Source organism: Pinus tabuliformis, chromosome Q (genome assembly GCF_031772625.1).
Source record: "Pinus tabuliformis cultivar Carrire ecotype Pingquan chromosome Q, CPIR1, whole genome shotgun sequence".
Lineage (NCBI taxonomy): Eukaryota > Viridiplantae > Streptophyta > Pinopsida > Pinales > Pinaceae > Pinus > Pinus tabuliformis.
Window position 1 is genome coordinate 1,225,487,170 of NC_142296.1, and position 26,599 is coordinate 1,225,513,768.

A 26,599-nucleotide genomic window follows, 5' to 3' on the forward strand; every position below is an offset into this window, starting at 1 on the left:
AAAATGCATCTCTCTTGCCTCCTATATGATTATCACTGGAGTCCAGAGAGAGATTTCAAGTTCGAAAAACCTTCGAGAAGTTATTTTCACAACATTAAGAGCATCTCCAAAGTGCAGCTTAATTCCCTAGTTATCGATTCCTGTTAAAAGGACAACAAATATGGCAAGATATCCGCCATAGCGAAAAGCTATGCAACGACATATATATATATATATATATATATATATATATATATATCCAAACACACTGAGATATCAGCCGATCTAGGAATATTTTAGATATCATAAATTCTCGTCTTAAAATGCACACTCCTCCAATATAAACCTTTAACTTCATACTAAAGAAAAGTGTAAATTGTGATTGTGTCTTGTGACCTTTGATTCTGAAATCTTCCGCGAAACAACAAATTATTTAAAAACCAGCGAAAGAGTAAAATTTTGTATATTAAGAACACGAATCTAACCCTGTAAAATTCATAACGCTTTCCTACAACTCCGAAAGAGAACAAAATCAAGAAACTTAAACCTACCTGTTGTGGAAGAGCGACGATCTTCGTAGCCTCGGGAAGGGACTAAAACGCAATTGCATATGCAGAAGTTGTCAATTGCCTTGCCTTGAGATGCCTCAGTACTCTGTTCCGCCCTCTAACTTGTACCCAGAGCAATGTGGCAGTCGCCCTATATTGAATTTTTGCCGCCATACTTTTGCCGCCAAAGATTTTGCTCCAATTTTTCTCGGAGTTTTCTCTTTATGTCAGCGACTCGGTAATCTAGAGTGTGTGGGAGCTTTGATCCATCAAGGAGCTCCTCGATGGATCGGAGCTCCCACACACTACAGATCAACGTTCCCACTTGACACATGTACTAGAAACTTGCATTCATTCACAACGACTCTCCTGAAAATCTCCTTTGTACCTGACAAAACTCCTCGTGTTTTTGGAGTGTTTCGTACCAGCTCCCGGGAGCGCCGGAGCTTGAGGTACGTGATCTCCAAGGGTTGGGAGCAGTACCCATGCAAATTATATATATATATATATATATGCAAATTATATATATATATATATATATATATATATATATGTATGTATGTATGTATGTATGTATGTACACAACCTTTTTACTATAGCAATATCTGCACTGATAAGTGAAAACCTTTAAAAGGAACAAAACAAAATTGGACATATTACCAAAACATCTTGCGAAAGATAAATTACTAAGCATCTCTCATAATAAAGCTTCGGACCTCAGAAGATAGTAGCTTAAACAACAATATTACAGTAAATATTGGCTTAACAATGCAATTTTATTTTCATCAAATATGATTTTCTACATTTTAATTGCAGTTTACAATTTATTTCATAGTGTGAGGTTATGTAAACTGGTAATAGAAAAAGTCAGCAATGATGGCAGTGTAAGAAATTAAGAGTATATTTTACTAAAAATAAGAATTATACAATTGGACTATGTTTGATCATATTTTGGGCAGAAGATATCATTAATCAGTTAAAAATCAGGCCTACAAATCTTCTTGGTATTACCAAATATGATCAGCAAAACATTGCCATCCAAGACAAAAACATGTGTTGATGACTGGCCTTACTTGCAAGAAGAACTAGTTTAAATGCTGAAATCAACAGTGCCTTCTACCATAAAGCATTGCAAAACTGTAAACGTTAGAATTTATTCCAATTAATCTTTATAAAAAGAATAAATAGGTCCAAAGCAACTTCAAGAAAATAACTAAAATGAGCTATTAGTGTTCTCAGTTTGAGGACAAACCCCCTTCAGAGTTTAAGAATCCAAGTGTGTTACAAGAAGATCCAATAGGAGTTGTCTTAATTTTGAAAAAGTAAATATATTGAATTCGAAAAAATAATTTATTTAATTGAAAAAGAGAAAGATACACCTTCAAATTAGAGCTTGAATGTTGATGTCAATTCAAGTTCAACGAATAGCTCCTGTTGCAGCTAGTAAACCTTTAACATCATTTTCAACCTTTTTTCTTAGATACTTGTCTGGAAAGCGCTCCATCACCTCTGCCCCAAATGAGAATACAAGGGCATTCCTAGCTGTTTGCACATCAACTCCACGTGCCTGAAAATAGAAAAGCTGATCCTCTTCAAGATCACTTATTGCAGCCCCATGAGAACACTTGACATCGTCAGCGACAATCTGTAGATTGGGCTTCACATTCACAGTAGCACGAGGTGCAAGAAGCAAACTCCGGCTAAGTTGGCCTGCATCCGTAAGCTGTGCATGCCTATAACAACAAAGCAAGAGTATATTGGTATAGTAATACATTAAATGCGATTACATCTAAGCTCTTTCCTTTATCATTAAGAGAGAGAATGCATGATGCCCAGATAAAAAAAATGCCATGATAAAACACAAGATCCATGGGGAAGAAAACAAAGTAAAAACAGCATTTACAACTTCTGATAAACATTAAATTGCCAAGCCAAAGTAAGAGTACATTGGTATAGTAATATATCAAATATGATGGTATCTTAAGCACCCTCCTTCCTTTATTATTGTGAGAGAATGCATGATGCCCAGATAAAAAATGTCAGAACAGAACATAAAAATCCATGGAAAAGAAAAAAGTAAAAAAGTGAAGACAGCATATACAACTTCTCATAGATTTAAAATTGTCATGTCAAAATACATGTTAGAAAGCAAAAATTACAAGCAAATAAAACTAAAATGCAAATCAAACAATACTTTTTAGTATTTTACACACTTAAACCCATTAATCAATGGTAATACTCAGTTGCAGAATCAGAATTACAGCACACGTATATGTTTAGCTTTCTGCAAAACTGTTGAGTTTACTTTGACTGTTAGGTTCCCTTCTCTTATGGGATGGGTTTTCTTCTCTCAGTTGAGTTTCCATCTCTCAAAACTGGTTTCTTTTTCAATGTTTATTGCGTTTCCTTTTCATTTTGAGTATTCATGTATGCATGTGGACAGCAAACACAAAACATAATGTTTTCTAATTGCTAGATGATTATGATGTTATCATAAATGGAGTTGTCTTTAAAGAGACTTTGGAAGCTTTTCCGGTGGGTTTTTCCGGTCAAAATCCGCCAGCAATTTATTGAAATGGAAAGTTTGATAGCTAATTTCTGCACAATCAAAGCGTCCCAGGGGTTTTTCAGGGTGTTGAATCCAAATATGCAGTTAAAAAACCATTTTAAATAATACAAATCAAGATTTAACCTCAATTTTTTCCGCTGGATTCCGTCACCGGAATCTCCAAAAAGTCGCAGTAAAGACAACTCCATCATAAATTACCTAATGAAATCACTTTCCTTTCCTCAATCCAATTATACATTTATCTTTCTTTATTTCTTGGAAATTACTCTAAATCTTTTACTTTCATAAAAGACATCAACTTGGTATTTAATTAAATTCACTACTGATAGAAGAGTAAATTGAACAGTATTTTCTCCAACAATTAACATCAAGACCAGGAAAGACACCCAAGGGCCCAGTCACAGCAGACAACAGAGTAAGCTTCCAGAAAATTAAGACAGAGATAAAAGCAGAGAAATATTGCGTATACCATGACTGACGATGAAAGGAGAGATATATTGCTTCTACCATGACAGAAGAGGAAGCTCCTAACCCTGGTCTACATGGTGCTCATGTCCATCCTTTTCAATTAAATTGTTTTACATCTATGTTCAGTATGTTGAAATTATTATTTGTTTATGGTTATGTTAATTTTTCTTTTTTACTCATTAAAAACTTCATCTATGATTCCTTTTCCAATACATTTTTAGTTACAGAAGTAGGGTTTGATAAACTTGTGCATGTGATCAGTTTCTGTCCTTTTCACCATTAATCTGTGTCTCGCTGGCCCTGACTGGCTCACCGCAATCCATCATGAGGCCCTTGGATGCCCTTTTTGGCAACCCCCCAGCCCACAGATGGATCATTTGATGCGGCTCAATGTTGCAGGAACCATTCCCCCCGCCCCCCCAGTTCAGGAGGCAGATTTGGGTCCCGAACAGATCTGCGGGGGAACCTCAGGAAGAAGTCCACAAGCCCGAACCACAGTTCAGCATGGTTCTGCAGGCCTGAACCACAGTTCAGCATGGTTCTGCAGGCCCGAACCGCAGTTTTGCCATGGTTCTGAAAACTGCTTGCATGGTTCTGCGGGATTTTTTTTGGGGGGGTGGGCATTTTCAAACTGCTATGTGAGGAACCATGCTTCTCGGACACTACCAAGGTGCTCCCTTGATGCTCCATAGACGCTTCCTAGATGCTCTCTCATGAAAATGTTAAAAGGAAATTCTCCTTATCTTTCATTTCCATCCTTTTACTTAAATTTTTAACATTCCCATTAAATGACTCAGGATGTTTGAGAGTGGTTCCAGGCTCATCAGACTTCATATGGATAAAATCGAATCTCATATCACATTCAAAATTCAGCAAACTTAACAGTTTTCAGGGTTTCAGGATCAATGGGATTCTGGCATTTCATTAGATTATATCATGAATGCGGGTATGTGATTGGCATTTAATCGAGAGCACCAAGCCCTCAATGTACCCCAGTGTTGGTGGTGTTGATTGTTGAACTCCTTTGTCATGGCCTTAGCAAAAATGTACCCTTCAGTCAAGTAAAAATCATTGATCGGGCATGTTAAGCTTTTTCTACCATATTATAAGGCTTGTATTAGGCAGTTTGATCAAAATTGGGCAATGTTAACTAATATCCCTAGAGAATCGAAGGAGAGGCAAAGGCTAGACAAGACGAGAGGAATCTAGATTCTTGATGGTTGATACTCGAATAATTAGTCATTAATGTACTACGCTTGCCATTTCTATCTTGATTCTTGATTCATGTACAATATGCATACTTTAATATATTTTGCAACTAATTTGGCACTCGGGATGTTTTTTTGAATCTAAATGCAATCACATATAATAAATTTATTTATATAATAGAGGCTTCCGAGACGCTTCGCTTCCAAGAAACATCCCCACTTCGTGCAACATTGATCCAGCGTCCACCATGGCAGTTGAAAGTTCACAATAGCATTGTTGTTGCTAGTTGCAACAACATTTGTCCCACCCAAGGCAACATAGAAGTTAGTTTCAAAGGTTTCCCACAAGGTAATGATAATTTCCCTTAGGAAACTTCCATTGAAATGACCATTTGAGTCTGAAGATGTCTGCAACATGTATAAAAGAGCACAATGCTTGGGTAATTTGTAAGCCATGTACCTTTGGAGGCCATGATTAAGGCTTTGGTTATGGACATATGGGAGCCATAGTTAGTACTGCCTCAAAACCTTAGACCAGACTAAAATCTTTTTCCTTTTTCCTTCCTTGAGGAATTGCATTGTTTTTCCATTTGCTTCTTGAAGACCATGGGTCTACTGGAATGCCCTCAACATGTTTTTGCCATGGATTGAAGAGTTGTCTTTTGAACAGTCTACCAATCTATGTTGTCCTATATGGTTTGACTTCCCTAACCTACTCATGCCATTTTGGCCTTTCCTCAAGCGCATCTTTGCGCCAATAGTAGATTTTATCTACCATGAGCCTCCCTATGACTTTTTTAACTGAGACGCCAAAAAAGGCTCTCTCTGAAAGTCAAGCTATACAAAGATCTCATGCAATTCGTCCTTATCAAAGTGTGGTAAAAATATCTCAAGCAACTTTTGCACTATATTAATTTACCAAACACTTACTTCCATTGCTAGAAACCAGACCACAAAATCTATGACAGCCTACTTATGGCTAAGCTGGATCTCCCTGGTGGCTCTTGCTAATCAAGCTACCCAATCTCTTGCTCAAATAGCTCCTTAAGCTAACAATGACATTGAGGAAGGATGGGTTCAAGTAGTTCACAAGCACTCCGAGATGGTTGTAACCCAAAATCCTCAACATACAAAGCCAAGAATGCCAGGTGTGTTGCTTAGCCAACAACCACAGCCACTTGGAAGGAGGTGGCACACCCCTAACCTCCAGGAATCTCATAAAAATCCTAGGGTTCAGACCTGGAAGATAGGCTCCATGCCTTGGCATTCAAAGGCCAGGTGACTTCTAATTCATATAAACACCTAATTCAGCATGAAGGCAATGCTAATGAGGAAATGATGGACTACATCATTATTGCTTTCCAATGAAGGTAGCATCTTATAGACCCCTGTAGAAAAATCCTAGTCTATAAAATAAGGAATTTGTGTTATGAAACCAGCTCACAAAAAGATAGAAAAGATAGTTGAATGCCTTAGAATTCAGTGTCTTCGAAGGGGCAACCTCCTTTACATTACACAAATGAACAATTCTTGGATGATTCAAATGACAAAACCTCCTTTCTATGTATAGGAGTCTAAGGAGTCACAATATAACCCAGCCGACCTAACAATAATAATATAAAGCCAAAAAAATAACAATAGAGGGATTCTATGGGGCACAGTAATAACAATATGGGGACAATAGGAGCACAACAATATTAATAAGGGATACAACTACAATAGTAATGGGGCAATCACTAGTATTATATGGACCTAACATGCCCCTCTCCTTCAAAAAAGTGTTGTCCTCAACGCTTGAGTAGTTCTGGATGCTTCTGTATAAAATTCATATCCTCCCATGTGGAATCTTCAGCAGATAAGTTCTTCCACTTGATGAGATACTCCGAAATTGATCGATTTCGTAGCTGTCGAGTTCTTGTTTCTGTCACTGCTTCCGGTTCCAATATAATTTTTCCTTCCTCGTCAAGTTCTGACAATATTGTTTGAACTGGGAGCTTGTCGCCTATAACCTTCTTTAAACATGAAACATGGAAAACTAGGTGCACTCGAGTAGCTGCAAGAAGCTCCAATTTGTATGCCATCGTACCAATCTTTTGCAACACCTTGTACGGACCATAATACTTTGGTGATAATTTATTATCCTTCTTAGATTGCTTGAGGGACATTTGTTTATATGGTTGTAGCCGTAGGAATACCCAATCACCTACATCAAAACTTTTTTCGCTGCGATGTTGATCTGCCTGTTGTTTCATTCTATTCTATGCCAACACGAGGTTATCCTTTAAGAGTTGGAGGACTTCTTGTTGATGTTCGATGTGATGTTCCACTGCTTGAACCTTAGAATTTTCTCTTAAATATGATGTGATGGATGGTGGCTGATATCCATAAAGTGCCATAAATGGGGTCATTCTTGTTGTTGTATGGAAGTGTTATACCACCATTCAGCCAGAGGCAACCAGTTGACCCATTGTGTCTGTTTATCAGATACAAAGCAATGAAGATATCCTTCCAAACATTTGTTTACTATCTTAGTTTGCCCATCAAATTGAGGATGCTAAGATGAGCTATGAGCTAACTAAGTACCAAGACAAAAAAATAATTCTGTCCAAAAATTTCCAATGAAAATGGGATCTCTGTCACTTACAATAATCTTTGGATTTCCATGTAGTTTTTGAATTGTTTCCATAAATGCAGTAGAAACTGTACTGGCTTTAAATGGATGTGATAATGCACAAAAGTGTGCATACTTGGCAAGTTTGTCAACTACCACTATGATGACACTCTTTCCCTCAGAGTTGGGTAAACCTGTGATAAAATCCATTGAAACCTCCTTCCAATGTTGGCTTGGAATGGATAAAGGTTGTAATAGACCCGGGGTCTTAATTGTTTCCACTTTATTTGTTGGCAAACCAAACATTCCACCACAAACTTTTGAATATCCGATTTAAGGCCATCCCAAAAAAATTCCTTCTTAACCCTGTGGTAAGTTTTTAAAAATCCTGAGTGCCCTTTTAAGGGAGAAGTGTGCAATTCCATAAGAATCTTTTGTTTGAGTTGGGAATTCTTACAGAGGTATAAGCGATCTTTGTACCATAACGAATCATTTTGCCAGCTAAATGTATCAAATGTACTGGAATCTTGTTGTAACTTTCGAATAAGTGCCCACACTTCTTCATCATTCTTCCATTCCTCCCTTGCTTCGTTTATCCATTCTGGCTGGATAATAGAAATGGCGCACAACAATGCTTCCACATCCTCATCCTTTCTTGAGAGTGCATCTGCCACCACATTTTGCTTCCCTTTTTTGTAGATGATTTCAAAGTCATAACCCAACATCTTTGTGACCCACTTTTGTTGCTCTTCAGAGGATAATCTTTGTTCTAAAAAGTATTTAAGGCTATCATGATCCGTTTTTACCTTGAAGTGTCTTCCCATTAGGTAGGGTAGCCATTTCTTAAGTGCATGTAGTATTGCCAACATTTCTTTCTCATAAATAGCTTTGTGTAAAAACTTTCTCTTGATTGGATGACTTTCAAAAGCAATAGGTCTTTCATCTTGCATTAAAACAACACCAATTCCATTTCCTGAAGCATCACATTCCACAATAAAGGTTTTTATGAAGTCTGGTGTAGCTAAGACCGGTGCTTGGCACATTGCCTCTTTAAGATGTTCGAAGGTCTTTGTTGCTTCTGGAGTCCATGAAAATGCATCTTTCTTCATAAATGTTGTTAGAGGTGCTGCTATTCTCCCATAATTCTTAACAAACTTGCGATAATACCCTATCAACCCAAGAAATCCTCGTAGATGCTTTATGGATGTGGGGATTTTTCATTTTTTAATGGCTTTAATTTTGCTAGGGTCTACCATAACTCCTTCATGAGATACAATATGACCACCTCTTGTACTCCAAAGAAACATTTGGATCTTTTTGCATATAATTGTTTCTCCTCCAATAGTTGTAGCACCCTGTCAACATGTTCAACATGATCCTTCCAAGACTTGTTGTAGATTAGTTTATCATCAAAAAATACTAACACAAATTTTCCAAGGAAGGGTTTGAAAATGGAATTCATCAAACATTGAAATGTAGAAGATGCATTGGTAAGGCCAAAAGGCATGACCAAAAATTCATAATGACCCTCATGAGTTATAAATGTTGTTTTCGGATTGTTTTCAATCTTCATTTTGATTTGATGGTATCCTGAACGAAGATCCAACTTCGTGAAGTAAATTGATCCATGCAATTCATCCAGTGATTCATCAATGACAGGGATGGGAAACTTATCTTTAATAGTGAGCTTGTTGAACTCCCTATAATCCGGACACATGCGCCATGATCCATCCTTCTTGTGCACCAATACTACTGCAGCAAAGAAAGAACTTTGACTAGGTTGAATTATACCAGCCTCTAGCATTTCTGCAACCATACGTTCAATTTCACTCTTTTGGGCATAGGGATATCTGTACAGCCTGATGTTTGGAGGAACACTTCCTGGAATCAGATGAATAGCATGATCATGATCACGAATAGGTGGGAAACCTTTGGGAGTCTCAAATACCTTGGAATGATTGTCCAAGACTTTTTGGATATCTGGAGAAATAGATGATTCCGATGTGGAAACATCTAGCGAACATAATTGTGCAATTACACCTCTTTGTTTCTTTTTTAGAAGTTTTGTCATACCGTTAGAGCTAATTATATTTCCTGGTTTCCCTGCAATACCCCTTAATTCAACTTCCTTTCCTTCCGCAGAAAATTTCATGAAAAGTTCTTGAAAATTAAAAGCTGTTGTACCCAAGGATTGTAGCCATTGGACTCCTAGTACAACATCAGCACCTCCCATTGGAATGGAAAGCATTGGGCTAGTCAATACATATTCTCCCATGGATAGCTTGATATTATGGCACTTTCCAAAGCAATTAGTCGTTCCTCCATTTGCAATCATCACTTGACACTTTGGTGCTGGATATAGGAAGCAATTCAATTCTTTTGCTATCTTACAATGAATAAAATTATGGGTACTTCCTAAATCAATCAACACTATTAGCTTTTTCTTCTTGATTTGTCCTTCTATCTTGATGGTCTGAGGAGTGGTAATTCCAACCAATGCATTACAAGATATGGTTGGATTCATTTTTTCTTTATCTAGGCTTTGTTCCTTGAGTATATCTTCTTCTTTTGACCTTTCTTGCTCCTTTTCTTCTTCCTCTTCACAATCTATGTAGAATAATTTCTTCTCAGCACACTTATGACCTTTAGTGTATTTGTTATCACAACTGTAACAAAGCCCTTTTGCTCTTTTTTATTCCAATTGTTGTGGTGTCAACCTTATAGGTTGTGGAAGACTAGGGGCAACAACACTTCCATCTTTATAGTTGTGAGTGGTATGCTTCCTGGTTGCCATAATTTTGTTTTCCATTTTTCTTGCTAACATGAATGCCTTCTCTAATGAATCAGGTTCCCAAAGGCGAACATCATGTTGGATATTATCCTTTAAAGTCCCTATGAACACATCAATCCTATGCTCCTTTGGAATATTTTTTACCCTTATGTTCAATTTTTGGAACTCCTCAATGTGCCCTCTTATTGAACCCTTTTGTTTGAGACTTATCAATTGGCTAAAAAAAGTGTTGTTTTTTGTATCCTCATAATGTGTTGTCAATTCTTCCATAAAAATTGCCCAAGTGATAATTTGTTTACGAGAGCAAAGCCATTGACACCATACAAACTGATTTGGTTCCAAATATAAAGTTGCAATACATACCTTTTGTGTGTTTTGCACATTATTGAGATCGAAAAATTGCTCCATCTGTAATATCCATGTTGCGGGATCCTTGCCATCAAACTTCCTCATATCGATTTTTGGAATATGGTGGGTCTTCGATCCAACATTAGAGTCTATGAAATCATGATTACATTTCTTTTGTTCTAATCATGAGTTTCCTTTACTACCCTTTCACCATTAATAAGCATTTCTTGTAGAAACTTTGTTAAATCTCTCTTCAAATCTATCTTGAAATCTTCCATGCCCGTCTTCAAATCTTCCATGTCTGTCTTCAAATCTATCTTCAAATCGTCCATCTTAGCTTCTACGTCTTTCTTTAAACAATCCATCTTAGCTTCTATGCCTTTCTTTAAACCATCCATCTTAGCTTCTACATCTTTCTTTAAACCATCCATCTTAGATTCTATTCTTTTTTGTGCAAGTGACACTTGTTACACTTTGTCTCGTAATTTTGATATATCATGTTGCATTTCTTCCTCTTCTTCATGAGTCATGCTAGAGCTTTCAAGTTGCTTACTAGGTGTTTGCATTTTCTTTCGTCGAGGCATCAATTATTGATAATAATGCTTTACTATGCCCTTTGAATTCCTTCAAACTAATTTTTCAAACCAAGTTTATGCAAAAATTGAAAAAAACTACACACCTTTTTTCACTTTGTAGGAACTTGATATTGAATCTGATGTATCTTTGTAATTTCAGATCATCCAATTCTGAAATTGCGACTTGCGGTAGCCCTCTGCGTCCTCTTTCCAATGCCACCAATCTGATCCAAATTGGATTCTCCAGGGAAGAGTTATGCCAAATCTCCCACAGTGACCTGATTATAGACTAGTTCAGTAAAGGAACTTGTACGACGTGCCACAAGTCACTGTTTCGACCTTTGGCTCTAAAAAATATATACAAGAAACTACAGTCCGTTCTCTTTCTGCACCTTCTTATGAAATTTCAATCCAATGCTCAGAGAAAAAGTTATGACGATTTTCCCCAGGTCACCTGTTTGGAATGTAATTCAGGAGTCTACAAAAAGACCAACTTTCTCAGATCATATCTCCGCAAATATAGTGTGAAAAGCTTTGAAATTCGGACCGGAGGTTCAATGCGATTTCGTCTCAAATGGGTTTTTTTTAGCTTTTGAAACGTCGCAGAAAAAAGTTATAGAGAAAATGTCACAATGACCTATTTGGAGCAACAAAACCCTAGAATGCAATGCTCTGATACCAAATGTTATGAAACCAGCTCACAAAAAGATAGAAAAGATAGTTGAACGCCTTAGAATTCAGCCTCTTCGAGGGGGCAACCTCCTTTACATTACACAAATGAACAATTCTTGGATGATTCAAATGACAAAACCTCCTTTCTATATATAGGAGTCTAAAGAGTCACAATATAACCCAGCCGACCTAACAATAATAATATAAAGCCACAAAAATAACAATAAAGGGATTCTATGGGGCACAGTAATAACAATATGGGGATAATAGGGGCACAACAATATTAATAAGGGATACAACTACAATAGTAATGGGGTAATCACTAGTATTATATGGACCTAACAATTTGATTCTAAATCTTGAAGTTTCATGTATTTGAAACAAGAAAATTGCTAGATTTTTGTTTAAAACTGCTCTAAATTATTCCTACTTTCATGACAATCATGTTAAGGGTGTGGTTAAAGTAGGAACCCTAGTCTCCCCCTAGCTTGCCTCTTCAGTCATGGGAGATTGGAGTCAAGAATGATTATAAATATGGATTTTAATTTTCTAGGTCAAGGAGGCTTCAAAGATAACTTCACTTAGCATTAGGGCAGAAGAAAAGCAGCTTCAAAGACTTTACACTTTGTTTTGCAAAATAGATAGCTTATTGAGATGAATTTCAACCATGAAACATCCCTAGGAACATTCATTCATTATACGCGGCTCATACATGAAGTAGCACTATCTAGAAACAAAATTTCCACAACTTCGCATAAATGGATGCAGTGAATTAGCTCTAGTATAGCAAAATCCCAGTAACAATGTATGTGACAAAAAAGAAAGAAAGAATAGCATTAAATTGCACTTACATGTATGACAGTATATCCAACCATCAAAATTGTGCCAATCAAGAAGCTCCAAGACAAGAGAAGATGATCCAAACATCAAAATTCATTCCATGCTCCAAAATTTCATCCTCCAAGAAGGATAGCGAAATTCTCTTAAGAGAAACCAATCCAAACAAAGTGATAATGAGAGAATGAATCAACTCATCATGTATTTATACAATGCCTAATGAATTCGATTTAGCCAATTTTGGCCTAATGTAGCTCCTAAAATAAAATAATGTGCATAATAACAATCTTTTGGTGACAAGTCCACCAAACTATCTCAATAATAAAAAAGGTAAAGCCTGTCAAGGGGGTCGAATGATCAATAACATGTGCCATTGGGCCTTAGAGGAGGCCTAATGAAGTCCATAGGTGCCATAATGTGAAATAGGACTCCCAAAAGCAATGGACAAGGGGTTGGCCCCTTGTTCTCCAAGTAATAAGCCTGTGGTGCTCTCAAATGGGTGTGGGAGAAAAGCAATGGACAAGGGGTTGGAGCCTTGTTCTCCAAGTAATAAGCCTATGGTGCTCCCAAATGGGTGTGGGAGCACACAAGTGTCCTCATGGGTCTCCAAATAGATCGAAGATGCCTATAGGCCATCTGCAAGGGCTCGGATGATGTTATAAGTAATGCCACATCACCATATAGGTCCTGGGTCATATACCAAGTGCATGATGTAACTAAGGGGCTGGTTGGGCATGGTGAACCAAGTGCATCTTCCTCATCCAATAGGTGAACCACGAGCAATCTCTGAATGACTTTAGGGATCCATGGAATGTTATTTGCTACTACGGAGGCCCATGGCTCTCTACACACACCCTACGTGTGCCAATGTAGCCCTCTGGAGGGTTAGGACCCAGTATAGGTGTTGATTTTTAATGTACCCTGGACAAGTGGTTTCCCATGGGTTAACCTCTACCTAGGGAAAAGTGTCCAAAATAATTCTTTTCCTAGGTGTGACTTTATAAAGTGAACGTAACTGTAAAGGTGGTAAAGTCAATGTTAAATTATAAAGTGAAAAGTGACTTTAGACATAAAGTACAATGTGGGTACTTTATTTAAAGGGTGAGTTAAAAAATAAAAAGTGAGAATTAAACGCACACTTATTCTCATCCCTTGATCTAAATGAACCTGAGACATTAGATCTTAGGGTTGCCCAAAAGTCATTTAGGGAAACAAAAGGGAGAAAAAAAAAGAAACACTGCATTCATTCTTCATGAGCACATTGGAGAAAGGAGGCTGAGAGCTAGAGAAAAGTTATGAAGGAAAAATCTGTTGCAGCAAATTGGAGTGATTTCTAAGCAAAGTTGGGCACAGAAATCAAGGCATAGAAGATAGCAGAAAGTACAGTATGAACAACGTTTAACGTTGTGAGCTACACGCCGTTCAAGAGAAGTTTTTGGAAAAAAATGAAAATCTGTACAATCCGTATAGTACAATCTATATCCGTAGAATACATATTTTCAACTTCAAGTGGGCATGGAAATCGAAGCAAAGTGGGCAAGTTTTCAAGGAGTTTTGGGCTGAAGAGATAAGTTGTATTTTGTTGTTTTGTTTTGTCTGCAAATGTGTTTTTCCTGAACTTGAAAGATAAATAAATTTGAAGAGCTCTCTAACAGATTTTCCCCGGAGAAGATTGAAGAGGTTTTGCCTGGGTCTAAGTTGACCAAAAATATGTGTATTTTTATTTGTGTTGCTAGTCTGTTTATGTCCATATATTTTTTTCAGCATGTGTTGACGGTCCCACGTGTTTTAATCTGAAAAATTCATTTCTAAAATTCTATATGTTGAATGTATGTTTATGGGAAAGGACATTTAACTAAATGGGAGTGATAAGGTGAAACTAAAATCGGGTTGGGATTGCAGGAAACTTTTTAGTCATCAAATTTCAACATGGTATCGGAGCTACAGGCTAAAAATTGCAGTTTAAACCAGTGTTGTGAAAATCGCGATATTATCACGATAATATCATAAAATCGCTATTTTTTAAGTTTGGCGATATTATCGCCCGATTTTTACGTTAAATTTTTTTCCCAAAAATTCGCGATTTTTTGGGGAAAATCTTGAAATTTCATTTTAATTTTTTTCTTTTTTCTTTTTTCTTTTTTCCTTTTTCTTTTTTTCTGATTTTTTGATTAGAAGGAGCAACAGGAGGAGGAGGTGACACAACCTACCCAAGCTACCCTTGTCACCAGTAGAGGACGTGGTCTACCTCCTGTAGCTCCTAGTTTTTCAGCTTCTAAAGCACAGCAGAGTCCATTGCCAACTCCATTGGCATCTACATCTAGAGAGAAAGGGAAACCTATTGCATTTTTTTGCAAGAGGGGCAGAGGAAATCAGTGGTATTAGACTTTAGTTATTTGGTTCATTTCATTGTATATGACATTATGACTCATGATATGAGATACATTATTATATTTTTTGTTGATATTTTGAGGCTGAGTTGGGACTTGGGAGTCAGGGCTTACTATTCAAGACATGATTCATTGTTATGTGTGATGTAGCACTAGAAATGATGTTACACATCTTATATATTAGTTCTTTTATCATATTTATGTGTCAATGTATTTATTTTATGTTGTAGATGCTTTAGATATTAAAAAAAAAATTGGAAAAAATGAATATTTTTGTATTTTACGATTTTTTCCCGATTATTTCCCGATTTTTACGATTTTTTCCGATGTTTTCCTGATTTTTTCCCTTGCCGATAATATCCCGATAACGATAACTGCAACATTGGTTTGAACAGCAGACAGTAGTTTGGGACAACAAATAGTGGTTTGGACAACAAACTGAATTTTTGGACAACAAACTGATATTTTGAGACAGCAATGTGAAATTTCACACAAACTGAACTTTTAGGACAGCAAGGTGTGCTAGAAAGTTCATTTCTCCATTTTCTTGGTTTTGTAAAGTTTGGACAGCAGTCATGGCCATGTTCAAGGATAGAGGATAGACTAGATGGGATATCCAACTATGCCATTTGGAAGGGCAGAATTCAGACAGTGTTTGAGGAGGCAACAGTTTGGGACAGTGTGCGGCAAGTGGTTGCACCTCCTACTGTTGCAGATGAACTTGTTGAATTTACAAAAAATAATGCAAAGGCAAAAAGGATTTTGATGGACAGTCTAAAGGATCATGTAGTTCCTCAAGTGAGAGGAAACACACATGCATATCAGATGTGGACAGCTCTAACCACTCTCTATCAGAGTACCAATGAGAGCAGGAAGATAGTACTCAAGGAACAATTGAAGAACATCAGGATGACAAAGGCTGAAAATGTAGTTCATTATCTTGGCAGGGTCAAACAGGTACGTGATGATTTGACTGCTATTAGTGAGGCAGTTGCACCCACAGAGTTAGTCTGGATAGTTGTAGCAGGACCTCCTAAGTCTTGGGAGGTCTTTGGAGATGTTGTTACCTCTATGGAGAATCTTCTCAATTGGGACAAATTCTAGGATGATTGTATGCAGCATGAAATACGAAACACTGACAGTGGTGGGGTGAAGATAGCAGATGAGGAGGATGTAGCCTTGACAGCCAGGGGGAAGAACAAAGGGGCCTAATCAGATGGGGCTAAGGGAAAGGAGAAGAAGAAGAAGAAAGATACGGACATGTCCAAAGTCAAATGTTGGGCATGTCAGAAGATGGGACACTATGCTGCTATGTGTCCTAAGAGGAAGAACAAGGGGAAGAAGGGTATTGCAGCTTCAGCAGAGGTGGAGCAGTTTGCTTCACAGTTTGACAAGGACTTTGCATTTATTACTTCTACATCTAGTAGGAGTACATCATCCGACGTGTGGTACATAGACAGCGGGGCTTCCCGCCATATGACTGGTGCACGGGAGTTCTTTCTAGAGCTTACAGAGAGGGCACTTGATATTGAGATTGTACTAGCAGATGACCGAACTGTGAGAGTTGTTTATGTGGGGACTGTGACCTTTGAGAGGGAGTCTTTGCCTGCTTTGAAGGGCATGGATGTTTTCTATGTTCCGGGGATGAAGAAGAACTTGATTTCAGTGTCTGCTATGAAGGAGAAGGGGTTTGATGTCACTTTCTTAGGAGGGCAAGTATTGATTTTTAATGTACCTTGGACAAGTGGTTTCCCATGTGTTGGTATCTACCTAGGGAAAAGTGTCCAAAATAATTCTTTTCCTAAGTGTGACTTTATAAAGTGAAAGTGACTTTATAAGTGGTAAAGTCAATGTTAAATTATAAAGTGAAAAGTGATTTTAGACATAAAGTACAATGTAGGTACTTTATTTAATGGGTGAGTTAAAAAATAGAAAGTAAGAATTAAAAGCACATTTATTCTCATCCCTTGATCTAAATGAATCTGAGCCATTAGATCTTAGGGTGGCCCAAAAGCCATTTAGGGAAACAAAAGGGGAAAAAGAAAAGAAAGACTACATTCATTCTTCATGAGTAGATTGGAGAAAAGAGGCTGAAAGCTAGAGAAAAGTTCTGAAGGAGAAATTTGTTGCAGCAAGTTGAAGGAGTGATTTTTGGGCAACACTGGGCAAGGAAATCAAAGCATAGAAGACAGCATAAGGTGCAATATGAACAACATTTAATGTTGTGAGTTGCACGTTGTTCGAGAGAAGTTTTTGAAATATATATATATATATTTTTGAAAATCCATACAGTCCGTACAACGATATGGAAATCCGTACATTTCGTACGGAATTCGTACAGTACAGTCTGTATCCGCACAGTACATATTTTCAGCTTCAAGTGGCCATGAATATTTAAGCAAAGTAGGCAAGGTTTTCAAGGAGTTTTGGGCTAAGAGATAAGTTATATTTTGTTGTTTTGTTTTGTCTGCAAATGTATCTTCCCTAAACTTGAAAGATAAATAAATTTGAAGAGCTCTCTAACAGGTTTTCCCCAGAGAATATTGAAGGGGTTTTCCCTGGGTCTAAGTTGACCAAAAATCTGTGTATTTTTATGTGTTGTTGCTCTGTTTATGTCCATATTTATTTACAGCATGTGTTGACAGTCCCATGTGTTTTAATCTGAAAATTTCATTTCCGGAATTCAATATGTTGAATGCATGTTTATGGGAAAGGGCATTTAACTGAATGGGAGTGATAAGATGAATTTAAAACTGGGTTGGGATTGCAAGAAACTTTTTAGTCATCAAATTTCAACAATAGGGAGACCAAACCCAAAATGGAGACCATTTGCAATCCTGCATAAGATCCAATGCCTCCCCGTGCCTTCCAGCATACCAAATCATTAAAGAAATCAAGTAAAAGAGTTTACAAACTCTGGAAAACATGTGGGCACTTCATAATGGCATGCCCTTCCATAGTGGGCTTTGGCATGTGCTAATGTCTCCAAGCTCCAAGGGGGTTAACCAATCACCCTATTAGGTGGTTTCTGCTTCTGAATGGGGTGGTATGTTCATGGTACATCCTTCAAATGGTGGTTCCATGTGATACAATGATGGAACGGAGTAGGGGATGAAGGGGGACAACCTGGGTCACATGCCATGGTACAAGAGTAGCTAATAAAAGGGAATCCCACACTTGGGTAAATAATGTGTAAGAGGGAGCAATCGTGGTACATGAGTTACCCCAGCCTTGATGTTTCCACCCTTCTTCATATGCCTATTGCCTTTTATGAATTTTCTTTGGCTAACTAATCGGGGCTCCAGATATGATAGCATTATGTGTGAAGTATAGCAGTGAATATCCCCTTTTAAGGTGGGGCAGTTCATTGCCCACCAAAGGTTGGGATAGTCATGGCTTCCTGAATGATAAAGGAGGCTCATTTAGGGCCTATAAGAACCAGGATGATGGTCATGGAAGGGGTAGAGCTCATGTAATGGCTTTTGCCCACGTGCTAAATGTATTTATCCCGACCATTTTTTGCATTTGTGGTACAATTTCTTGTTGAATGTGGCCAATTATGCTTTTTCTTTTCTTTTTAGCTGCATCAACCTCCAGGGCATCGCTCCAAGCCCAACCCAAGATGTGGGCAAAGGGGAGGGGATGGCTGACCCTATGTGGACCCAGTGGAGGAATGTGGACCCAAGTGGGAGAAGTGATGAAAGGGGTTATAATGAGCGGAAAGAGAATGTTATATGTGAATCGAGGAGCGGAACTACGCATCCAAAATCGGGGTTTCCCATGTAATACCATCCTAGAAACCTAAAGGCCAGTAAAAGATGTCACATGGAACTAGGGTTCAAGGTTAACATTCCAAAAGAGACCTAGTGGACAAGAGCTCAAACCTAGTCCACTCTTTCTGTTGAATCCCCCATTATTCCATACCCAAGAGTTTCCATGATAAATAAACTAAAATACTCAATTACCAAATGATAAGGCATACCTTTAGGTTTGGGAGGCCCACCTTCAAACATACAATCATGACAGATGGGTGAGGGAACACATGGCTGGCTTAGGTGACAGAGATATGGCACAATGAGCTAGTTGGTGGCTGCAAGGGGTTGTTGGCTGTCGGCTGAGGACCATCATAGAGAAAAAATTGCTCCTAGGGATATCACCCACAAAATGGTGGGTAGCAAGGCTCAAAGCAATTATTAATTGAATATATTATCATTTTATTAAAAAAAAAAACCCTTAAGTCTACTCCAACGTTCACCTCTCCAAATCTATAAATAAGGATCCAAAACACCTCCAAATCACATAACACTTCACCCTATCTTGTGTTTTGAAATTCAACCTATCTAAGGAATAAGAATAGCGAAATTGCATAATTCTAGGGTTCAGACCTCATGAGGGTAAAATTATTGTGTCATCTTTTCTTTTTGCTGAGGCAGTCCTTGGTTTCAGCTTGCACTACTCAGCCTCCTAAGGTAAGTTCTGTGAAATATTTTAAATAGTGTTTGGTGGGGCATTCATCCTCTTGTGCAAACCCTCGGCCCTCTATTAGTGCAAGGCCGCATGCCTGGTCTTTCACGATGACATCAAATTCTCAATAATTCAAACTTGTGTTTCAAAGGGTTTAAAGTCTGGCTTCTTTTAAATTAGATCTCTTGGTGATTCCGTAGGGTAAGGACATCTATCCCTTGTCACAGTGCTCTCGTACCTGTGAATCGTGATATGCAATGAAGCTTTTGTAAATACCTTTGTGATTCGAATTATTTATGCGTTTTATTTTTCTATTGGGATCCGATTGGAAAAGAAAAATCATGTAAGACCCATTAGGATGGATAGCAAAGGTTAGGAAATAAGAACTAGTCCTTTTCTTTGTGGCCCTATACATCTGTGTATTGGGTCTATGCAATGTCTCATTAGAACTGTGTATTCCATCCAATTCTGTGAATAGGTTTAGGTTATTCTGGATGGTGTTTTAAAGGATTCGGGCCTAAGCAAATTTCTTTAAGTTTCAAATCTAGTTAGGGCTAGCGTCTAAGTCTTTTTGCGTATGTTTTTGAGGTTGTCTTAGGTCTAGATTAAATCTAACCTTTTAGGTCTCTTTAGGATTGTGTTAAGATAATTCGATATCTAGTTAAGGCTAGAGTTTAAGTCCTTTTGGGTTTGTTTTTGAGGTTATCTTAGGTCTGGATAAGAGCTAACCTTTTAGGTCTCTTTAGGATTGTGTTAAGATAATTCTTGAAGAGAACCGGTAGGTTTCTCTTAGGTTTTGATAGGTATGGTTAGGGAATCAGTATTATGACATGTAACTTTGCAAAACATGTTAATGACCTTGATCACCAATAGTTGTCAATATATGACAGCAATTTTCACGGTTATCTCAATGCATATCAATGACTATCTTCAAAAAAAAAGTACGAAGACAATCATTGACTTCACAACCTTGGTAGGATCAAATGCACTAAGCCAATCATTGACTTCACAACCTTGGTAGGATCAAATGCACTAAGCCAATCATTGACTTCAAATCTTAGGGGAATTCAAAATACATTGTGTAAACTCTTGATATATATATAAGAACTTGACATGACTTGACATTTTGACACATGAACTTGAGTTCTTTGACGCAGTGACATACATCATGTGACCTTGTCATTATGTTGCAAAACAGTGAGACTGTAATGATATAGTGACCTTGTAAGACAAGTGCAACAGTGAAGTAAAGCAGCTCCTTGAGTGTAGATGTGCACATAACCTGTGACTTCATGTTAGCTACAGTGTTTGAATCATTGATGTAAAAAGTTTTTGAACATTTAAACAGCAGAACTATGCCTATGACAATGATTATATATCTAATGAATTGACAGTGACCTGAGATACAATGTTAACAATTGATGTGACTATATCTCTTGATGTTAGTCACATGTGATGGGACAGCAAGTGACACATTGACATTGATATAATATCTTGACTTTGACTTGACATATTAGTGAGACAATTACATGACTTTGACATGATCTATTGACTTGACTGATATAGTGGAACAGTGAGTTTATACTTGCAATTGACAATTGTTTTGACTTTTCCTTGCGTGACAAAATGACATTCATTAATATATATGAGAGTTGTGATGATAACTTGACCTACTGTATAGGTAGAATGAACAGTGACATAATATGATAGATATCTGACATAGAGAATTGATAACACATGTACCTTATTGACATGGCATATTGTGGTGACACCGACAGCATTCATAACAGCAGTACTTGACTGCAGTGATTTGACATGTGAATTGACAGTAATGTAGACTTGACATGTTTGACTGTTACACTATATGACAGTGATATTGACATAACCCATTAACTTGACACATTAGTTTGACTTGACTTACAAACCTATATGACCTATTGACTTGACATATAGACCTTACTTATGACAACAGTGAATTGACATTGAAATGATGTCTTGACTTGACATAACAATGAAACAATGACCTAGTAGTATTAGGTACCTTCTTGTTAAGTGTACTAGGAATCTTTATGTCAGTGACACTGGTCACTTAGCTGATGTATTGCATTGACATGACAAGTAACAGTATTACAGTTGGTTTATGACAGCCTCATTGGATAGTGATATATGTGACTACAGTGAGTGATGATGGCTCCAGGTCATTGACTATCTGAGCAACAGTGTTTACACATATGTTGGTAGCTCTCTGTGGGCAGTGCTTGAGAGCATTGGTAGCAGGTCATAGGGATGACCTGAGGCATCTTGAATTGTGATGTTATCGGACACCTGTGTTCAGCACTTGCAGCAGTACAGGCAGTTTGGTATAGTGATGTGGGTTGTCTGCTTATGAGCTCTTGATGCTTATTCATTCATGAGCAGTACAGTGCAGTGACAGTGTATGCAGTGATCAATTTGAGCAGTACAGTGGTTAGTGGTCAGTTTGAGTAGTTGACAATTGATGTGACAACATTTGATGTTCAGCTTGTTTAGTGGCTTGATTTGCACAGTGGTCAGTAGTCAGTTTGAGTAGCGGTATGCAGTGGTCAGTTTGAGCAGTTAGCAATGGTCAGTTTGAGCAGTTATGTACAACATATGCAGAGAATCATTACCTTCATTACAACTTTCTTATATTGATTCAGAGCACAGGGGGATCCAGTCTGAAAATTGTGAAACGTCGTCTGTCGGCTCTTCAGGGTGGCAAGGTGGTGCAAGGCAGGTGATTGGAGTCACCTTCAGGTTGTGGCCTAAAAACACTTCAGGGTGGCAGGGTTGTGCTAAAACAGGTCGTACCCTGCACAGGGCGTTGTGGCATCCTTTCAATTGGGGCTGAGAAATTATAGGGCGACGAAGCATCCTTCCGATAGTAGCTGCTAAACAAAGTGTTGGGGCACTCATCAGGTTGTGGCCTGACTCACAGGGTGTAGGGGCCTCCTTCCCATTGCAGCAAGATATTAGGGTGTAGTAGCATCCTACAGGCTATAGCCTGTAAATCACGGAGTTGTGGCCTCCTTCAGTTGTGGCTGAGAACTTGATGTAATTACTAAGAAGTGTTCAGTGAATTTTGACCCGGAGGGGATTTTCCACCTAAAATCTTGTGTCTATTGTTTTATCTTTCCGCATTGTTGTATGGTGTTGTTTACTGCATTTTATATCTAGTAAAGAATAATAATAATAATGTTGAAGAATAACTATTGCTCTAAAAAAGATTAATAAAGTGCTAATTGATAAAAAAATATTGATTCACCCCCCTCCCAATGTCTCCAACAATTGGTATCAGAGCAAGTTCCTTCAGTAGCAGCTTAACAGCTGGAACACAGATCTCGGAGTATAGAGATGGGAAAATCAAGGAAGAAAGCCGCCAAGCATTCAAAGGAAGTTTCAAGAAATGTAATGGTAAATTCGAAGAAAAACAGTCTTGTACACCAACTCTTGAATTTGATGAAGATAATTACTAGATATGGGAATCTAGAATGGTATTCCATCTGGAAACTCATGATGTATGGCAATTTGTTGTTTCTAGAGACACATCTACCGACAAATCTAAAAGGTACAATACGAAAGCCATGAATGTCATTTTTAATGTTCTACCAGATCCTGTAAAAGCAAAAGTTGGTCAATGCTCAACAGCCAAAATTCTTTGGGAAAGGCTCCATAATCTCTACTCAAAGAAGCATTCAGATCAAGATGTAAATGTTGATAATCATGTGGATCCTGATATTAAGGAATCAAACAAAGATGCTCTTGAAGAAGAAGTTGAAGAAATGAGTGAAATTGAATTTCAAAATGAAGTTGTCAAAGTTATAAAGGAACTCAAGAGTGAAAAGGAAAGGGCTAAATTTCTAGAAGAACTGAAGATAGCAAAAGGACATGTCGGAAGACTTAATAAGAAGAATGAAGAATCTGAGGAAATTATCAACAATCTTAGAATCCAGTTAGAAGAAATCGGAAAAGTCAAAGAGTCAAAGAATCATACACTGAAAAAAGAATTCTCTTTATTGAAACTCCAAGCGCAAGAAGAAGAGCAGAGAGAGAAAGATTTGGCAAGTCAATTAAAGGAATATCGTAAAAGATATGTATTTGAAGTTGATCAAAAGCAAAAAGAACTGATATAACTATTGCGGAAATAGATAGGCTCGGGAAGGAAAATGGAAGGCAGAAGGAACATATACAAGTCCTCAACATAGAAGTAGAAAAGGTCACTCTTCTAAAGCTACAAATAGAAGAAGCAGAAAGAAGAAGACAAATCTTGAAAAGTTGGTTTCAAACTGCTCAAAAGCAAGAAGAACTTGACGCAACCCTTAATGAAGCCAAGAAGTTCAAGGATTGGAAAAAGGAACATTTGTAGGTTATTGACAGAAAAATCAAGAATTGGCTTAGTTGAAGATAAAGGTAGAAGAAGCAAGTAAAGCTCCATGTGACAAAGGCACAAGCTCGAAATTCTTGCAAAATCGATATGAGGAAAAGACTAAGAATATTGCAGTTCCAAAGGATGATGTTAAAACCACCAAGGACAAACAACAAAAGACAACACCACTTCGAAGAAGAATGAGTATAGTAAATCATCCATGTCAGTCCATTTAATGGTTATCATTTTTCATGTACTAACTTTGGACATATGGCTAGGGAAAGTTGCTGACAGGTACAATTATCAAAGACCACCGCCTGCGAATGAATCATCCAGGTAAGCATGTTCATTTGATGGTTATTGCTTTTTATATGCTAACTATGGACATATGGCTAGGGATTGTGAAGTATTTGGCAAGTACCATAATGATGTGCAAAACCCTAGAAGCAAGTTTGCAGGATCACGAGACAGGTTCCATGATGGTTTTGTCAACAGAGAGTACGTGCCAAATGCGCTAAATATTGAGTGTTTCAAATGCCATAACTATGGTCATATAACTTGCGATTGCAGATATTAGATGGAATCACCTATGGACAACATTGAATGCTTCAAGTGTCATAACTATGGGAACATGGCTCAAGATTGCAGGAACAAGAAGTTCTGGAAAAGGAAACAGGTACAGGAAGATCAAGCAGATAAGAAGGTTTCAGCAGTTATGCTTTCAGGATTCGTAAAAGCAAAAGGTCATGAGGAATCAGCAAATGCATTAGATGATGACGCGAGTCAAGATGGTCCATTGGGTAACACATTATTTTGAAAGATCTGGCTCGACTTCTTGAATTATGAAGAGGGGGAGTCTATGCAGCAGTGTGTGGCACGTCTACCATTGACAGACAAACAACATGGACAGAATGGCAGCTTTAGGACAGATGTGTCAAATTCATAACAGGTTCAGGGGGAGAAGAACAGTTAAAGGATTACAGGTCCATAGAGATCGCCAATGACAAAGGAAGGCTTGTCATCAAGTGGAGCACATGCAGGGATCGTCATTGAAAGATTATTACAGGCAGAACATAGGCAGATGATAGGTCCATAGGAAGCAATCAGATTGTCAGAGGGAGTCACCCTTTGTCATTGATGTCAAAGGGGGAGAGAAATCATGAGAAGAAGATTAATATTATGAGAAGGAGATGGAAGCATGAAGTCAGGGGGACTTGTACTCGTAGAAGGAGTACGTGTGTTGTCGTCAATGACAAAGGGGGAGATTGTTGGATGATGTTGTCATTGATGTCAACCCATGGAGTTGATTGGGTTTGACTTTGACTAAAAACATTAGTCCTTGATGTCAATTTGTTAATGAATGCTTCTTAGTAAATGTCGAATTACATCAAGTTGGCAGCTACACTGTTGTGTGGTTGAAAATCCAAGTCCTAGGGTTTGGGTTCCCTGGATTGAAGATGTACCCCAACTTTGTCAAGGGTTTTTGAAGGGTAAAAATATTGAGTTTGACTTGGAGATCCACGATATTGGATTTTCCTTGTCGATATCTTTCTATTGATATGTGGTATGCCCCGAACGACCTCTTGGTTTGCGAGATGTTCACTGTTGAAGTTGATAACCCCAGTTGGTGGGCTAAAACCCCAAGGGATGATGACTTGGCATAATCCTATTGATTAAGGGCATCTAATAACAAGCATGCGGGTTTCTTATGGTAAAATCATCCTAGGAGTAGGAAGGGAATCTAACTAATTAGCATCCAAAAACTCCATACCTAAGCCTAATTCCTTAACCATATGGATAGTGATCTCTTTGCTTGGGGCTCAAGGCAATTATTAATTGAATATATTAACATTTTATTAAAAAACAAAACCCCTAAGTCTATTCCAACGTTCACCTCTCCAAATCTATAAATAAGGATCCAAAACAGCTCCAAATCACATAACATTTCACCTTATCTTGTGTTTTGAAATTCGACCTATCTGAGGAAGAGCAGTTCAACCTATCAAAGGCATAAGAACAGCGAACTTGCAAAATCTGGAGTTCATACCTCCTAAGTATAAAATTATTGTGTTATCTTTTCTTTTGGCTTGAGGCAGACCTTAGATTTAGCTTACACTACTCAGCCTCCTGAGGTAAGTTTAATGAAATATTTTAAACAGTGTTTGGTTGCGCATTCATCCTCTTGTGCAAACCATCAGCCCTCTGTTAGGGCAAGGCCGCATGCCTGATCTTTCACATTGGCATCAAATTCTCATAATTTGGACCTGTGTTTCAAACGGTTCAAAGTATGGCTTCTTTTAAATTAGATCTCTTGGTGATCCGGTAGGGTAAGGGCATCTATCCCTTGTCACGATGCTCTCAGACCTGCGATATGCAATGAAGCATTTGTAAATACCTTTGTGATTGGATTAGTTTTCTGTTTTATTTTTTTGTTGCGATCCGCTTGGAAAAAAATCATGTAAGACATCCATTAAGAGGGATAGCAAAGGTTAGGGAATAAGAACTAGTCCTTTTCTTTGTGGCCATATACATCTATGTATTAGGTATGTGCAATGCCTCATTAGAACTGTGTATTCCGTCCAGTTCTATGCATAGGTTTAGGTTATTTTGGATGGTGTTTTAAAGCATTCGAACCTGTGCAAATTTCTTTAAGTTTCAAATCTAGTTAGGGCTAGAGTTTAAGTCTTTTTGGGCTTGTTTTTGAGGTTGTCATAGGTCTGGATTAGAGCTAACCTTTTATGTCTCTTTAGGACTG

At 37.8% G+C, this 26,599-nt stretch overlaps 1 protein-coding gene across 1 annotated transcript in view; it reads right to left on the reverse strand.

Annotated features, from left to right (window-relative positions):
- Positions 1 to 1,661: 1,661 nt before the first annotated feature.
- ABCI7 (non-intrinsic ABC protein 6) overlaps positions 1,662 to 26,599 on the reverse strand; it is an 88,076-nt gene continuing 63,138 nt past the window's right edge. Inside the window, exon 3 of the mRNA XM_089386030.1 lies at positions 1,662 to 2,260. Coding sequence (XP_089242156.1) covers positions 1,945 to 2,260 — 316 coding nt within the window. The 3' untranslated portion in view covers positions 1,662 to 1,944. The remainder of the gene's footprint in view (positions 2,261 to 26,599) is intronic.